The sequence below is a fragment of the Mesoplodon bidens genome, assembly GCF_964165515.1.
Source record: "Mesoplodon bidens genome assembly, chromosome: 19".
NCBI lineage: Eukaryota > Metazoa > Chordata > Mammalia > Artiodactyla > Ziphiidae > Mesoplodon > Mesoplodon bidens.
In genome coordinates, this window is record NC_138179.1 from 49,787,318 (window position 1) to 49,804,995 (window position 17,678).

The 17,678-nt window shown below is 54.6% G+C and overlaps 1 protein-coding gene across 1 annotated transcript; it reads left to right on the plus strand.

Moving 5' to 3' along the window:
* Window positions 1-1,659: 1,659 nt before the first annotated feature.
* Window positions 1,660-14,987, plus strand: ITGA2B (integrin subunit alpha 2b). The gene is made up of 30 exons (XM_081219552.1): window positions 1,660-1,862; window positions 3,406-3,527; window positions 3,617-3,714; window positions 3,821-3,986; window positions 4,271-4,320; window positions 4,396-4,441; window positions 4,535-4,663; window positions 5,011-5,058; window positions 5,209-5,252; window positions 5,388-5,441; window positions 5,584-5,636; window positions 5,843-6,054; window positions 8,323-8,505; window positions 8,760-8,805; window positions 8,905-9,009; window positions 9,097-9,152; window positions 9,246-9,397; window positions 9,550-9,675; window positions 10,067-10,134; window positions 10,292-10,439; window positions 10,969-11,061; window positions 11,332-11,411; window positions 11,724-11,804; window positions 11,928-12,024; window positions 12,123-12,275; window positions 12,378-12,494; window positions 12,985-13,098; window positions 13,317-13,418; window positions 13,633-13,749; window positions 14,724-14,987. Exons 1-30 carry the CDS (start codon window positions 1,675-1,677, stop codon window positions 14,778-14,780), a joined length of 3,105 nt encoding a protein of 1,034 aa, XP_081075678.1. The 5' UTR covers window positions 1,660-1,674; the 3' UTR covers window positions 14,781-14,987.
* The last annotated feature ends 2,691 nt before the right edge of the window (window positions 14,988-17,678 follow it).

Consider the following 17,678-nt stretch of genomic DNA (forward strand, 5'->3'; position numbering starts at 1 on the left):
CTGGACTAAGTTTTTTAAGGATCCTTGACAGTTATCTTTGTATCTCTTACCACTCAATGCCTTGGACAGAATGAGAATTTATTAAAAATGTTAGTGAAATGTGAGTTAATTTTGGGCTACACAGTATACACCAGTAGTACAATACCACTCAGATGAGGACAGTAGGAGGGTGGAAGGTAAGTATATGACTGAGGTGAGTATTATGTGCCCACCATGAGCTTGGCACTGGGAATTCAGCAGTGAAGAAGGCCCAGACTAAAGTTCAAGGAGCTCCTAACCTAGAAAGGGATAAGATTTTGTGCTGTGTGCTAAGGTGGTGAATTATGAGGGCAAGGGAGGTGCTGAAGGGATTCCAGAATGGCCCGGGTGGTTGGGCAGGGTAAGATGCCGGTTAAGTTTGATCAGAAAATATAGAGCAAAAGGAAATGTGACTGTGTTCTTTACCCCTGAAGTTCCTTCCTGACAACGTGCTTTTGGGGAAGACATGAGATGCCAGTAAGACTTGGCACTCCTCCTCCTCTGAGCATCCACAGAAAATGACCTTTCTGCTCAAAATTGCTTCTTTTCTTTCCATTATGTGAGCCTGCGTTTGCTTCTTCCATCCTCAGTGCCTGCTTCTATTCAGTCTGTCTGTCAGCAACGCCTACAACATGTTGGGCTCTTGGCTAGGCCCTGGGGCTGCAGAAAGGAACCTCACTCTCAAGGGATTCATGGACAAAATCCAGTGAACAGACCATGACTAAACGGTGTGATCGGTGCTGTGCCCATGTGTGTTAACCACAGAGTACCAGCCTGAGGAGTTGGGGGAGGCATCCCCTAGGCAATGACCCCACTAGAATCAAGTCTTAATGATTGGACAAAAGCTCTTGTCACCCAAGAAAGAGTGAGGCCTGCCTTCAATTGAACAGCTGGTGCAAATCTCAGAGCTTGTGAGCCAGAACACCCTGGAATGACTCCACTTTATCCCCATCTCCCTTCCCCTTCAGCCAAGATCCATTTGCCACCCCTCCCCCGGCACTGGCTGCATTGCTGTGGCCACATTAAGACTTGGCCCCAGATGGAGGATGAGTGAGGAAGCTGTTGTACCAATATGGCTGAGTGAAGCTGTCGAAGGCCCTAGAAGGAGGAAGTGGATAAGTGCCTTATCCAAAAGGATACAGCAGCCTCAGGTCTTATCAGGGGGCAGGAGCTTCCTCACTCCTTCCCCCATCTCTGACCAAGTCACAACGTGCCTCGGCAGTGCAGGCAGCTGTGTGGGGGGAGAAGGAACTATAGAACTGGGGGCTAGAGTGGAGGTGTACAGACCAGCTGGTTCATGACTGCACTATCCCAAGCAGAAGCAATGGTGGCTTAGACTAGCATGGTGGTAGTGGAAATGGGGTGAAGATTCAAGAGACATAGTTGAAAGGCAGAACCAACAGGACTTGATGATAAAATACTCTCAAGAAAAGGGAGGAGTCGACTGTCAGCCATAAGCATCCACCCCCCAGAGTGGCCTCACCCTCTTCCTGGCAATCCTAGAAACCGTATGGGTCCAGGACCTAGAGCCCTTTACTCTGCCTACTACTCAGCAAGTGGGTTTCAGTTTGATAAGAAAAGACTTCCTGTGGTGGAACTGAAAGGAAGAGGAAGGAGCTAACCCATTCCTGCCTAGGAGGTTGTGGGAGAAGGAAGATGGCCAGAGCTTTGTGTCCACTTCATGCCCTCTGGCTTCTGGAGTGGGTGCAGCTGCTCTTGGGACCCGGTGCTGCACCTCCAACCTGGGCCTTGAACCTGGACCCAGTGAGACTCACCGTCTACACAGGCCCCAATGGCAGCTACTTTGGGTTTTCACTGGACTTCTACAAGGACAGCCGTGGGAGGTGAGCCCTGGGGGACTCCCCCACCATCACTGCATCTCTGGGTCTTGAGTTCCCCATTTGTGATAGAGGTTGAGCAAAGTGATTTCTAGGGTCTATTCGGGCTGAGTTCTTGTTAGGAGTACTGGGGAGGGACTAGCTCAGGTGAAGGTGTCAACGAGAGGCAGCACTGGGGAGCTGGGCAGAGCAAGGACAAAGGGAAGACAAAACTTGATGCTTTATTTTTTTCCCCAAGGGTCCGTTTTATGACCCACTCCACCCTCATCCTTTTGAAATACAGAGAGGAGCACATGTCTTAAATTGACTTGCAGAACTATGAAATTGTCTACCACCACCCCCCAACCTTGCTTTTCTATTCCAACCCCCTCATCCCCATAAAAATTATAGATATTTGAAAAGAAGCAATAGGGCTTTCGTGGTTGGGATGGATCAGGCTGCAAAATCAGACAGCTAAGCTTAGAGTCCTGGCTCTTCCTCTTGACAGGAACTACCCTGAACTAGTTACTTACTGAAGTGGACACTAATGTCCAGCTTCAGGGAGTGGCAATGGCAGATGGCCTTCAAGTATCAGCCCCTTGGGAAATTTCCTCTGCTGAAGAGAGCCACCTCCCCCAAAGCTCCCCCACTTCCAAATGTGGCCTAGGAACAATGACTGATCGATGAGGAGTGTGGAGAGAGGGGAAAGTTTAAGGGTCCGGCTCTCTCACCTCAACTCCAGACAGTTCTGAAGGGTCCTTCTAGCGCCAGAGTTCCCAGGGCATTAGCCCATGGCTGTTATTGGGCCTGAAGCTCAGCTCCGCTCCCTCCTCTGCCCACTCGTGCTTCTTTCCCCTCCTTTCCACAGATATTGGTCTCATGGGCATTACTTAAGCATTCTGCATACTAAAAAAAAAAATTATAGCATTTTTTTGGAGCACTCGTTATGTATTATTTGGGTGGCACTGTGCTGAATGTTCCTCTTACGTTTATTTCATTTACTTCTGACATCATTTATTGGTTGGTATTGTCCACCTTTTATATACGGTACAGCTGTGATTTGAACCTAGATCTACTGGAGTCCTCAGAGGTGTCAGCACCCCACCACCCACTTTAGAGGTGACCACTAGTCTAATTCTTCGCCGTTAAAACACCATCAGGAAGGGGTCTGATAACAGTTCAGACAGACATATTAGGCTGCATATAAACCCATGGCTTTTGGCGGCAGGTGTTGGGGAATGTAGATGTGTACAGAGTTTAGGAGGTCTCTAAAGGCAAGGATATCAAACCCCTGGTGTTCAAATCGAACCAGATGGTTATAGTCTCAGCTTTACCCTTAATTCCGCGGGTTGCTGTGGGCGTATGATTTCCCTCGCTGGAAGTCAGTTTCACTGACCATAAAATGAAAAGACTGGCCTCTATGGTCTGTGAGGTTTCACTGAGGAAAGATGACCCAGGGACCCCCCCTCCACCAAGGCACACTGCCCTCCCGGGTAGTGCTCCCAGCGCGGGCACTGGGGAATGGGGTACGCCAGAATCCGCGCAGCGCTCACCCAGCTTTCTTATGCAGCGTGTCCATCGTGGTGGGCGCCCCACGGACCCTGGGCCGCAGCCAGGAGGAGACAGGCGGCGTTTTCCTGTGCCCCTGGAAGGCCGAGGGCGACCAGTGTACCTCGCTGCCCTTCGACCTCGGTGAGTCTCGCACAAGGAGGGAAAGGGAGGGGCTACAGGGAGAGCGGACAGCGGGGCTTCAGCACCCCATCCCTTCTTGTGCCCTCCAGATGATGAGACGCGAAGCGCAGGCACCCAAACTTTCCAAACCTTCAAGGCCCGTCAAGGACTAGGGGCGTCGGTCGTTAGTTGGAGCGACATCGTTGTGGTGGGCGCTACGGGACTGGGCTCAGGGTGCAGACAGAAGGCGGGGACACGTGGAGGGGGGAACCCGAGTCCCGCCCCTTCCCCACTCTCCTGTGGCCCTGCTTCAGGCCTGCGCCCCATGGCAGCACTGGAACGTCCTGGAAAAGGCCGAGGAGGCTGAGAAGACGCCCGTAGGTGGCTGCTTCGTGGCTCAGCTGCAGAACGGCGGCCGCGCGGAGTACTCACCCTGCCGGGCCAACATCATGAGCCGGGTTTACCAGAAAAATTACTTCAGTGAGCTCCGCTCTCCGTTTTGGCTCCGCCCACTCGCGGCGGTTTAGCCCCGCCCTTAATCTGATCCTTCCCTCCCACCAGCTCCCCCAAACCCTGCTTTCAGCCTGGCATCGCCCAGTGACCCAGCTCCTGGCTCCACCCCGCACGCCCCCGGCCCGGAAGCCGCTTCAAGGCCACGCCACCGTATTACCCCGTGGCCCCGCCCCCATATGACTCCACCTCCCGGCCCCGCCCAGGCCCCAGGGCCTGCTTCTTCACAGACCCTTGCTTCTTGCCTCCTCTAGGCGGAGACAAGCGCTACTGTGAAGCCGGCTTTAGCTCCGTGGTCACTCAGGCGAGTAGGGATCATAAACGGCGTTGGGGGGCTCCCAAACAGGAACCCCTCTCACCTCCAGGGCTTCCTTTTCAGGCTGGGGAGCTGGTGCTTGGGGCCCCTGGTGGCTACTATTTCCTAGGTACGTGCCCATCCGTACACCTCCCTCCCTCCTCTCGGCCTGGGTAGACCCCAGGCGTCTGGGGCCCCACACCAGCTGTCCCTTGCTCCCTAGGTCTCCTGGCGCGGGCTCCAATTGCCGATATCATCTCGAGTTACCGCCCGGCCACCCTCTTGTGGCACGTGCCCACCCAGCAGCTCACCTTCGACTACAGCCACCCAGAGTACTTCGACGGCTACCGGGGTAACCCTGGCACCTCCCTTCGAGGCTTCCCAGCACTCTAAGTGTCACCGCCGGTCAGGTCCTGCCCCTGTGGGAACTCCCCCTTGCCAACCCTGGCTGGCCAGCTCCAGCGCTAAGGCGCCCCCATCCTCTGCTACCACAGCTCCCCTTCCCCACCCTCTGCAGACCGCCCAGCTCCCATACACCCCACCTCGACCTCCCGCCCTGGATTCGCTTCACGGCCTAGGGCAGGTCTCGGTGGCCTCGATTTTCCCGTCTACACAATGCAGGATTTAAACAGTCTCCTCCCTCCCGGCCCCCTCCCTGCTTCACCCTCCCAGAAAGGCTAATTCGCGCTGTGTCTTCAGGGTACTCGGTGGCTGTAGGCGACTTCGACGGGAATCCAAACACTACAGGCAAGAAATTCACTTAGGGGCAGGGGTTGGGGAAGCCCGGAAAGGAGCACCTCCAAGACCCGCGCCGAAATCTCCCTGGGATGAGGAATGGCGGGCGGGAGGCGGGTAGAGATTCCAAGGACCTCACTGGCTGGGCCCGGCTCTCCCCAGAGTTTGTCTGCGGTGCCCCTACCTGGAGCTGGACCCTGGGATCGGTGAGTGCCCTCAGCCCACCACTCAGTGTCCCGAAGCCACTGACTTCACTCTTCAGCCTGATACCCCCAACCTAAACCTCCTGCCCTTTTGCGGCGGGGACGACAATGACGCGCTCCTGTGCGTTGTCCGCGCAGGTGGAAATTTTGGGCTCGTACCACCAGACGCTGCACCGGCTGCACGGAGAGCAGGTGGGGGTCGGTCCCCTTGGGGGGTGGCCAAGGCTGGGGCTTTGAGACCCTAGAATATTCCGCGGGACATGGTGGGGGCAAAGTCCAAGAGAGGGTACCGAGTCCGGGGACAGAAAGTAAGGTGCGACCGGGCTTCCTGCAGATGGCTTCGTATTTCGGGCACTCAGTGGCCGTCACTGACGTCAACAGGGACGGGTGAGAAGCTGGGCGCCCCCACCCCTACCCAGTTGGGTCCCAAATTACCAGAGGCGTTGACTGCCCTCGGGCTCCTCCTTCCCTAGCCCTCACTCCCACGTGACCACCGAGGGGAGCGGGAAGGCGAGGGTGGGCGAGATTTGGCTCTGGCCCGCAGCGTCCCCCTAGCTCCCCCACCACCACGTAACCACCCGTCGGTCCTGCAGGAGGCATGACCTCTTGGTGGGCGCGCCACTGTACATGGAGAGCCGTGCTGGCCGCAAGCTGGCCGAGGTGGGGCGCGTGTACTTGTTCCTGCAGACTCGAGGCCCTCACGCGCTGGGCGCCCCCAGCCTCCTGCTGACCGGCACGCAGCTCTATGGGCGATTTGGCTCAGCCATCGCGCCTCTGGGCGACCTCAACCGGGATGGCTACAACGGTAAGGGATGAGAAGAGCCCCACTTGCTTCACAGGGGTTTACAGCCACAATGATCGTGGATTTGACCCGAGGGCAGCAGGAGCCAGGAAGGGCTTTGAGCAGGAGAGAGTTAAAGGAGACTCATTGGGGTTTGTTTGCATTAGTCCAGGCAAGAGGTGGTGACCGCCCGGATGTGGGCTTTGGCAGCAGAGTTAGAGATGAAGGTGATTTCAAGATATTTACTACTTAGGTTATTAGGACTTGATGGGTGAATGGATGTGGGGCTAAGAGAGAGAGGAGTTGGGTGGGTGTTCACTGCCTGGAACTCAAGCCATGCAACAGGTCTGGGGTGAGATCAGCAATTCAGTTCTGGACTTGTTTGATTTTTTTTTTTTTTTTTTTTTTGACTGTGCCGTGTGGCTTGTGGGATCTTAGTTCCCTGACCAGAGATTGAACCCGGGCCTCTGGCAGTGAGAGCATCGGGTCCTAACCACTGGACTGCCAGGGAATTCTCTGGACTTGTTTGATCTTGAAGGGCTTGGGAGCATTAGGCAGACATATCCAGAGAACATCTCGGTGTGGCTTCCCCCACTTCCAGCAGAGAGGTCTGAGTGGGAGATAGGGGATTGGGGAGAGTCAGTGAGGTCCTGGGAGCTTGCGAAGTGTGAAGAGGCCCAGACAGAGCCCTGGGGAGCGAGAGCATTTAGGGGACTCCCGGAGAAAGTGAGTCTGGAAAGGAGACAGAGGAATGTTCAGAGAGGTAGGAGGGAAACCAGGAGATCTGATATAGCCCAGAACTCAAAGGAAGAGTGCTTTAAGCAGGAGGAAGTTGGGTCAGTGGCTCCAGATGCTGCTGAAAGGTACAATTAGATGCGGCTGGAGAAGTAAGTATTCATGGGCTTTAACAAGAAGGAGGTCATTGGTGACAGTGACAAGAACCGATTCAGGGCTGGGTAGGGACCAAAGCCAGAATGCCAGGAGGCAAGGTATGAATGGAGGGGAAGAACTGATGACAGCCAGGGTAGACCAGTCTTTCAACCAGTTTGTGAACGGGAAAAGAGAAAGGTGATTACTGAAAGGAGATGAGGGTCAAGGGAAGGTTATTTTAATTTCAAAGAATATGGAGTAAGTTGAAATGTGGAGGAAAATGATCTTATGGGGAAATGGGGGCATGAAGTGAGCTGGAGGAGGGTCCCTGCAATGCCTGAGGGATGCAGGGGTGGGATGCTCAGCCCAGTGGCAGGTGTAGGAGGGACACCTATTCCAGGGTCAAATGGGGAGAGGAGGAAAAAGTGGGTGTGGAGCTATAACACAACAGTTGGGCTGCTTCTCTTTGTGAATGAAGTGGGGGGCTAGGAGCTTGACTGAGTGGAGAAGGTTTGAAATAGGTGCTGAGCAGAAAACGCCGAGGGACTGCTGGGCAGCACCAAGGTCCCTAGTGAAGGCTGGAGGTCAGGAATTCATGGTGCTCCATAGGGTGGCGTCTGGCCAGGCTTGCCCAGGACTGGCAATGGAGCAGGATGGCTGAGGATGTGGTGAGGGTGACTGAATGATCAGAAAATAAATGAAGAGATGAGGAAGCCAAAAATCAGGAGACAGTGGAGGCCCAGGGCCTGAGGACAAGACTCGTCTGAGTGGTCTATTTGTATGAATTCTGTGTACCTCGATCAGAAAAGTCAATAAAGATTTTTAAAAGAAAACAACTGCACAGGAAACATAGCATAAAGTCAGAAGACAAAGGAAAGACAATTACAACATATATATCAAAGATTTTAATTGCTATCACATGCAAAGAATTCTTACAGATTAATAAGATTATGATGATTATTAAATTTTCAAGAGTGATCTTAAAAGTTATTAGTGATGACGAGCCCATGGTATGACTCTGGATTTGCATGGTGGGCGTGGAATGGGGTGAAGACCCCCAGGTGGAGAAGGGGCAAATATGTAATAGGTCTTGGTTACTTAATCTTCTGGGACTCTATTTTTTGTCTAAAATGGGAATAATAATGCCTAATTTTCAGGATTAAGTGAAATCATGTCATAATATTTTTCTCAATAGATAGTGAGGGCTGTTATTGTTTTTACAATAATCGGACTTGATGGGTCTCCCTCCAACCCAATTGTGAACTCCTGGAGGGCGGGGCAGCTCTCTCCTTGACCCAGACCTCTGCATTCCTCTCCTGGTCCCCTGGAGTCTGCCCAGAGAAGGAGCTCAGGAAAGTTTTACAGGGCCATCTGGAGAGACTGGATAACAAACAGCCACCCCCTTTCTGTTGCTCCTTCCAGATGTCGCCGTGGCCGCCCCCTATGGGGGTCCCAGAGGTCAAGGCCAAGTGCTGGTGTTCCTGGGTCAGAGTGAGGGACTTAACTCACACCCTTCCCAGGTCCTGGACAGCCCCTTCCCCACAGGCTCTGGCTTTGGCTTCTCCCTTCGAGGTGCCACAGACATCGATGACAATGGATACCCAGGTGCCCCTGGACTGCCTCCAGCTAGACAGGAAGGGCTCTTGGGCATTAGCTGGAGATGCTGAGACACAGCCAGGGGCTTGAACCTGACCTGGTGCCCGACTGAGAGCTCTGACCTGTCTGTGGGGCTGGGGGGCCAGAGCAAACCTTCTATGGGGGTGGTAGTGTGGGGAAGCGCTGGGAAGATGAGGTGAGGACACCGTACCCCCTCTAATTAACAATTCTGACACCTCCCTTCCTTCCCACAATGTCCAAAGACCTGCTGGTGGGAGCTTACGGGGCCAACAAGGTTGTTGTGTACAGGTGAGCACTGACTCCAGGGGCGGGGAGGGGGAGGACCCACACCATCAGAGGAGACTAGGCCAGGAGGGGCCACAAGGCAAGCTTCCTGCATCCCACCAGGGCTCAGCCGGTGGTGATGGCCACTGTCCAGCTGCTGGTGCAAGACTCGCTGAATCCTGCTGTGAAGAATTGTGTCCTGCCCCTGACCGGGACACCAGTGAGCTGGTGAGGAGACAGAGGGTATGGGCCAGGCAGGATCTGGGACCTCAGTGCGGGGACCCTAGCCCCTGAGCCCCATTCACATCTTTGCAGCTTTGACATCCAGATGTGTGTGGGAGCCACTGGACACAACGTTCCCAAGAAGCTGCGTGAGTGGCACCAGGAGGACAGGAGGGAGGTGGGCCTGGGCTCCCCTGGAGGCTGGCCGGGGAGACCCTGACACTCCCTGCTTGCCCGGCCAGGCCTAAATGCTGAGTTGCAGCTGGACCGGCAGAAGCCCCGCCAGGGCCGGAGGGTGCTACTGCTGGCCTCTCAACAGGCGGGCACCATCCTGGGCCTGGATCTGAGCGGGAGGCACGGCCCCACCTGCCACACCACCAAGGCCTTCCTCCGAGTATGCTCGGCTGGGAATGGGCAGGGCTGGGTGTGCAGAGCTTGTTCATCCAGCTCTGGGGCACTGGGCTGGGTGCTGCACAGGGTGGTCAGTGGGACACACGTAGTAGGGTACATGGTAGCAAGATGGCCTGACTCTTGCCCCCTCACTAGGATGAGGCCGACTTCCGGGACAAGCTGAGCCCCATCGTGCTCAGCCTCAATGTGTCCCTGCAGCCTGAGAAGGATGGACTAGCCCCAGCTCTCATGTTGCATGGAGACACCCACATCCAGGAACAGGTAGGGGTGGGCGGGTGCAGGCAAGGGAGGTGGAGGACCCCTCCACCCAGCAAGTCAGGGTTAGGGTTAGTGTCCAAATCGTATTGTGAACCCCCAAACCTAGATGTCACCTCTAATCTCGGATGTTACTCTCAACCCTGATGGAAACCCCCACATCTCAATATCCCCTAAACCCTCATGTAAACCCCAAATGTCGATGTCACCTCTAAACTCTGATATAAACCCATAAACCCTGATGTCATTATCAAAGCCCTGACATCATCCCAAACCCTGATGCAAACCGCAAAGCTCTGATGTCATCTCCAACCTCCTTTTCCTTCTCAGACCTTCTAATTCCCTAAGCCCTGATGTGCCCCCAAACTTACCCACACACCTGATGTGCCCCCTCTAGACCCGCATCATTCTGGACTGTGGGGAAGACGACCTGTGTGTGCCACAGCTCCAGCTCACTGCCAGCGTGTGAGGAGACCGCCCGCTCTACACAGCCCTGGCCCTGTCTACCCCTGTGACACCCCCTCCCCTCCTGGCTCCTGATACTCTGTCCTCAGCCCCTCTCCTCCTCCCAGACCCTGGGCTTGGACCCGGCCTCCTCGGCTTTACTCCTTTCTCCCCACAGGACAGGCTCCCCCCTCCTCATTGGAGCCGATAACGTGCTGGAGCTGCAGATGGAAGCGGCCAACGAGGGTGAGGGAGCCTACGAGGCTGAGCTGGCTGTGCACCTGCCTCCAGGCGCACACTACATGCGGGCCCTCAGCAACATCGAGGTGAGGCCCCCACCCTGGGGCACGGTCGGGGACCTGGAAGGTGCAGGAGCCTTGATTCTCATCTCCCACCTGAGAGCTCCCACTTCTCTTATGCCTTCCCTTTAAAAGCTGCGATTTTTTTTTTCTTTTTAATTCGGAAGAGGAGCATTTGCTAATGGCAAAAAATTCAAGAACTCGATTATAAAACCCAAACCAAAAATGGCTCAGGAAATAAATGTTAACAGGAACCTCTGTTACCATTTGGTGAATTTCCTTCCAGTCTTTTTTCTCAGCATCAACAATTTTTATTTATTTATTTTATTGACGTAGTTTATAATAATGGGGTTATACTCCATGTAATGTTTTGTGGGTTTTATTTCCAAAAAAAAATCATTAAATAGAATAAGGTGCTGCAGTAATACATAAAGTGGAATGTGACAGTCCTTGAACTCCCACCCTGGCGTCCTCCTCTCCCTGACTTTCCAAGGGAGCTTAAATATATATGGGATGCTCTGTAACCATCTTGTTTCTCGGGACTGCCTCTCTGAAGGGCTTTGAGAGGATCATCTGTAACCAGAAGAGGGAGAATGAGACCAAGGTGGTGCTGTGTGAGCTGGGCAACCCCATGAAGAGGAACGCCCGGGTGAGGCCGCCCAGTCCTGGGTGCTGGGTCTCCTCCACCAGGGGTTCATAGACAGCTGGGTTTTAGGGGCTGGGTTTGGAGTCAGATGGCTCCAGGCTAGAATCCTGGTCCTCCCACTCCCTAGCTGTGGGTTCTCGGGTGAGTGACACCCTTTCTGAGTGCGCTTCTGCACAAAATGGAGGTAATAATGGTGACCTTGGAGGATGAGGACCACAGGCCACATTCAGAGTGGGCATTTGGGCAGTGACTTTGGCTCTCGCCATGTCTCAGATAGGAATCACGATGTTGGTGAGTGTGGGGAACCTGGAAGAGTCTGGGGAGCACGTGTCCTTCCGGCTGCAGATCAGGAGGTACTAGACTGGGAAGCACTCCGTTCCCCTTTCTGATCTCCACGCAGAGACCCTCAGACACCCTCCATACATAAGGGTCTTCTGGGATGCCTGCTCTTTAGACTTCCCTCTTCCCTTTCTTCCTCAGAGACTTGTTTCTGAGCTTTGGAGCCCTAGAGGAAGTTCTTGTCTAGGTCTAACTTTAGTGTGGCATGCTGTTTGTGGACTTAGCTCTTCCTGAGACCTCTGAAATTCTGGCCCAGCCCCAGAGAGTCCTCACGTTCACTGGCCTGGTGTCCCTGATCTGTTTCTCCTCATCCCCCTCCCTTACAGCAAGAACAGCCAGAATCCAAACAGTGAGATGGTGATGCTGGATGTGCCAGTTCGGGCAGAGGCCCATGTGGAGCTGAGAGGGTGAGAGGCCAGGGATGGAAAAGGGAGTTAGTAGGCACAGCCCTAAGGTTCCGGGGTCCTGGGCAAAGCCCCACGGGCAAGTCAGGGGATCAAGCTCACTCTGGGAGTGTCGGGCCCCTGCAGGAACTCCTTTCCAGCCTCCCTGGTGGTGGCAGCAGAAGAAGGCAAGAGGGAGAACAGCTCGGACAGCTGGGGCCCCAAAGTGGAGCACACCTATGAGGTAGGGAGGAGTCTCCGCGCCCCAGGCTGGAGTGGGAGGGCCCCAGGGGCTGGGCTAGGTGCTGAGCCTCCTAACATCCTGCCGCCGCCACCCGTCAGCTCCACAACAATGGCCCTGGTGCTGTAAATGGCCTCCGCCTCAACCTCCGCCTCCCTGGCCAGTCCCAGCCCTCCGACCTTCTCTACATCCTGGATATACAGCCCCGGGGAGGCCTTCAGTGCTCCCCACACCCGTCTCCCAACCCCCTCAAGGTGAGAGCCTGGGTGAGTCCCCAGCCCATCAAACAGGGCCCCCTGTAGGAGGGCTGGGAGATGGGCAGAGTGTCGGACCTGATGGCCTCTTTGCCTCCTCAGCTGGACTGGGGGCTGCCCACCTCCAGCCCTTCCCCGGCCCATCACAAGCGGGACCGCAGACAGGCACTCCTGCCAGAGCAGGAGCAGCCCTCGAGGCTTCAAGGTCCAGTTTTTGTGGTGAGCAGGCTCTGTGGTCTCCAGCTGGGGCCTCCCTGGGGCCCAGGGGCAGAAGGGACGGGAGGCAGGGAGGGAGACGGGCAGGGGGTGTGATGTAGGCCTCGTGTGGGCCACCGTGGTCCCACAGAGTCCTCCGACTGAATAGGAAGGCTTGTGCTGGTCTTGTGTCTGGGGCAGGGTCGGGGGCACTTGCATATTTTAAGGTTTCCAGTACATTGAAGAAAACGAATAAATGCCAAAGCAGGTTTACAGAAAGGCTGGGTACTGAACGCTGTGCGATTGACCCACTTCTTTCCTCCCTCTCCCTGCATCTCCGGGACTGTGTGAGCAATCTCCTTCAGAGATAACGTCCCAAGCTTGAATCTGAGTCCCATCCCGAGGAGGAGGCCCGGCCTGAGCTCCCTGACCCCCCAGCCCCCTCTGTCTTGGGCCCTACGGTGAGAGGGTGATGGGTCAGGACGGGCTGGGGACCAATGACACATCCCCTCAGAGCTGCGATTCGGCGCCCTGTACTGTGGTGCAGTGTGAGCTGCAGGAGATGGCGCGCGGGCAGCGGGTCATGGTCACGGTGCTGGCCTTCCTGTCGCTGCCCATTCTCCGCCAGGTGGGCCGGGATGCGGGCGGGCGGGGCCCTCTGGAGGCGGGCACTGAGTGTGTTGGGGGAGGGCGGGGCTTCGGGGGGTGGGAGAGAGTGAGGGCAGAGTTTACTTTGGAGGGGACGGGGTTAGGCTGGGGGCAGATCTCCCCAGAGGGGAGTCTGGGGCCGGGACTCCCGCAACCAATAGGCCTCGTGTAAATGGCTTTCACCGCCCCCCCATCCAGAGGCCCCTGGATCAGTTTGTGCTGCAGTCGCACGCTTGGTTCAACGTCTCCTCCCTTCCCTACGCCGTGCCCGCCCTCAGCCTGCCCAGCGGGGAAGCTCTGGTGAGTGTGGAAGGATGGTGGCAGAAAGGGGTCCCACGGGTCTCCCATTGGCCTTCCCCTGTGTCCCTGCCCAGCAGGATGGGGGCGCGGCCTCCCTGGGTCTGCGGGGTGGGACAAGTAGGTGGCTTAGCTGGGGGTCACCAGCCCTGCAAGTTTGAGTCTTTGGGAAGGTCAGAGTCCCGGTGACTGAGGAGACCCGTGGGTCTCCCCTCAGGTGCAGACACAGCTGCTTCGGGTCTTGGAGGAGAGAGACATTCCAATCTGGTGGGTGCTGGTAGGCGTGCTGGGTGGCCTGCTGTTGCTCACGTTCCTGGTCCTGGCCATGTGGAAGGTGACGCGGGAAGGGAGGGTGGGTTTCGGGGTGGGGGGGGGCAACCCCGCAGGGAGGCAGAGGGAGATGGTGGCCCAAGTAGGTGACCCAGGGTCCATCTGATCTCCATCTCCACTATTAGAATGTCACTCTCCAGAGGACCTCTTCCAGGGCACAGATCCCTGGGAGAGGTGGCACCTGAAAAAATTCTGAGGCCTTTAGACCCATTCCCCCTGAGAGCAGGAGTCCCAGGGCATGAGCCCTGCCTTCAGGAATCCATTGGCCACCGAGAAGGACAGGGTTCACCTCCTCCCTGCTCTGTCCTGCCCCCGACCCCCCGACTGATGTGGGAGACCCAGGTCTGGTCCAGACCCCGCTTCCTGCTCCTTGTGAGGCCCTGCTGGGTCACTCCCTCCTCTGCGCCTGGACAACATGTGAGCCGTTCTCAAACTCACATGTCCAAACCCTGGAAAGCCATAGTGCTTTTAGGGAAAACCACGCATTAGACTTATAATAATCAAATATATACCATCACATGCTTGAGTCATATAGAGACATGATCATCAGTACTTAAGAAAAATTCAGGCAAGAAAAAACAAAACATTAAAAAAAATTTGGGGGCTTCCCTGGTGGCACAGTGGTTGAGAGTCTGTCTGCCAATGCAGGGGACACGGGTTCGTGCCCCGGTCTGGGAAGATCCCACGTGCCGCGGATTGGCTGGGCCACTGAGCCTGTGCGTCCAGAGCCTGTGCTCCGCAACGGGAGAGGCCACAGCAGTGAGAGGCCCACATACAGGGGAAAAAAAAATTTTTGTTACATGTATTATCTCTAAATGGGGAAAGGCCTCCATTTGATCATATAGTGGGGTTTGTGTTCTGTGCTGGTCCAGGACGAGGACCTCGTGACTGGCTGGTTTCCAGCATACATCTTCCACTGCTGCTCTGGGGCCTAAAGATCACCTTTACACCCTGTCCCCGGCCCCTGTGCACCCCCAGGTTGGCTTCTTCAAGCGGAATCGGCCACCCTTAACAGAAGATGATGAAGAGGAGTGATGAGCCCGTGCATCTCTGTCCTAGCAGGAAGGCTGGGGGTGACGCCTGCTCTGTTGCTTCTTCTCCAGCAAGTGCCCCCCAGCTCTGGTCACCCATGGGTTGGAGCTGTTCCATGGAGGGCTCCTGATGTCCTTCCCCACCCATCAGAGCCAGGTCACCCCCTTTCCTCCTGCCTAATAAAGAGGTTGAGTCCCAACCCCCAGCATGATGCCTCCTCTTGGGGTCAGAGGAGGAGACGAGGCCTGACGTTGGGATGGGGAATCTAGGGCTGGCAGAAGTGTGAGCAGAGAGGGTCTCTGCCAGGGCAAAGGGTGCAAATTACTGTCTTTGGGGAGTGTCAGGGAGTAGAGAGTGGGGGTGGAACAAGGGAGAAAGGGTGGCAGAGCCTCCAAGTGAGACTGGAGGGTGATGGGGTGTCTGAGGGTGACTGGGTGGGATGGCGGTTGGGAGCATCGAGAAGGCAGGCTGCGTCCCTGGTGGGTGGCTTTAAACAATATTTTTTTCCATGATTTTGAGGGAATCAAACCTCAAGATGATCTGAGATTTGGAGAAATCACACACTGTCCCCACTCATAAAAGAAGGTGCCTAAAGCTGTGCTCACTGTGAGGAGGGGCCGAAGGAGACTGAGCAAGCCCTCAGCCTGAGGAAGGCAGGGTCACGGCGGGGACAAGAGCAGGCATTGCTCTCTGGCCGCCCTGCTGTTTGCTGTTCCTTCTTCCCCGCCAAGGGGAAGGGTCTTCAGTTAGGAACGAGGGCAGCGGTGGGGAGCTCACAGGAGGGCTGCGAGTGGAAGACAACTGTCCCACCGCAGAGACTGGAGTCAGCGGATAGAGGTGGGGGGTCCTCTTGGAGTCCTGAGAGGTTGTTGGTTCATGAGTTCAATATTTATTGAGCACCATGGACCTGGTACTGTTCCAGCGCTGGGGTGGAGCACTGGACAAAACAAGGTCCCTGAGCTCATGGAACTTACGTTCAACCAAGAGTAAAGAATAAACAAGTTAATGTATGGTCAGTGGCAGTCAGTGCTGGGAGTTGAAATAAAGATGAGATAGTGATCGGATTAAGTGGGTGTTGGGAGAGGGCTGACATTTTAGGGGGAGTAGTCAGGGAAGGTCTCTCTAATGAGGTGAGCAGAGAGATGAATGAATGAGGCAGGCAGCTGGAGGGAATAAAGTGTTCTAGACAGAAAGAGCAGCCAATGAAGAGGCCTGAAGTGGGAGCAGGCTTGATGTAATCAAGTAAAAGAAAGGAGGCCCCTGGGCTGGAGGCAGGAGACGGGTCCAGACGTGGTCAGGGGTGGGGGCAGGGAGGCAGCACCTTGTGGCTGTGGCCATGGGGAAGACTTTGGACTTGATGCTAAGTGTGGGGGGAAGCCACTGATTTACAGACTTACCTCACAAGAGCTGCTGGTATTTGATTTTACCCAAAGGGGTAAAAGGTAAATTCAGAAAAGAAGAGAACAATTTGACATTCATGCATGGCAAGTTCCAGAACAGGTTTCTCGTTGTGTGACTGTGACCATCAAGGAAAAGATTAAGCTGTGATCCTTGAACACCAGCCAAACTCCCTCTCCCCTCCACCATTGTAATTGGATGGCCCCAGACAATTTATCTTGATCCAGCAAAGCATTTGGCATTTGTCCTTATAAACAAGACAGAAATGTGAGCTGAATGATAGAGACTCAGATTTAAAACCGAACAATTTTGATAAAGCTGAAGGAGATCTCTATGGGGGTGTCCCAAAGCTCCATCCTTCCGCTGCCTGTTATTGTCATGAGTCCCTTGAATGGAGTCAGTGAAGCTTCTCTTCACCCTGCAGATGGCTCCGGGCTGAGAGGCAGCTCCAATACAATGGGTGATGAAGCAGATTCAAGGCAGCCTTGACAGATTGTAAAGTTGGGTTGAAACCAACAAGATGAAATTCACCAGGAATGAGTGCTAAATCCTGCGTTGAGGTTGTGAAAAAATTGGTTACATAAGACTGGAAAATCTGAATAGATGGAAATTTATGAGAAAGAAAAAAAGAAAGAGAAAAGCAGGGAGAGAGGATGAGAGAGAGGAAGGAAGGAAAGAGAGAGAGAAAGAAAGAAAGAAAAGAAGGAAGGAAGAAAGGAAGGAAGGAAGAAAAGAAAGAAAAGGAAAGAAAGGTAGTTTTGTTCACAAGCTCACAACAATATGTCCTTATGTCAGGAGACCCAACCAGGACCTAACCAGGAGAAAAGCCTGACCTCTGGGGGACGGAGTTCCTTGCCCTAAGTATCCAGTCCTATTGTGAGAAAGAGGTGACAAGCCAGAGAGAACCAGGAGAGGGATAACCAGATTAGATGAGGGCAAGGGGTTTTAGATGAGGACAACCAGAAACTGGAAAGAAAGAGCGCTTGGCTGGGGCGCGGGCAAGCTTGTAGTGTGGGATTCAAACGTGGGGTTCCAAGCATTATGTTTGCCCAGTGATGGATCTGCTACTACGCTGGGCCAACAATAGCACCATTTATTGTGCCCCTGCTCCAGTCAAGCACATGCTAGACCCTTTACGTCATTATCTCTTTTAATTGGTACAATAACCCCACGAGGTAGAGATTATTACAACTCTCATTTTAAAGGAAGGCTGTGGAGCTGTGGAGCAGAAAGTTAAGTAACTAGCTTATGGCTCAAGAAGAGGCAGAAGCTAGACGAGAACCCAGACTGGGTGATTCCCAAGGGGGCTGCGCCCTACCTCCCCAACATTGAGCAGGTGTTTGTGCGGAGAGAACTGGGCAGTTCTTACAGTCTGGGGAGACACGTATGACCAACTCTTTGTGTTGTAAGCAACAGTCATTCTCCCTCTCAAAATTCTGCAACAGATTTCCGGGGCTCAGGAACTCTGAGAACCCCTGTGATTGGACCCTATTCGCTACATTC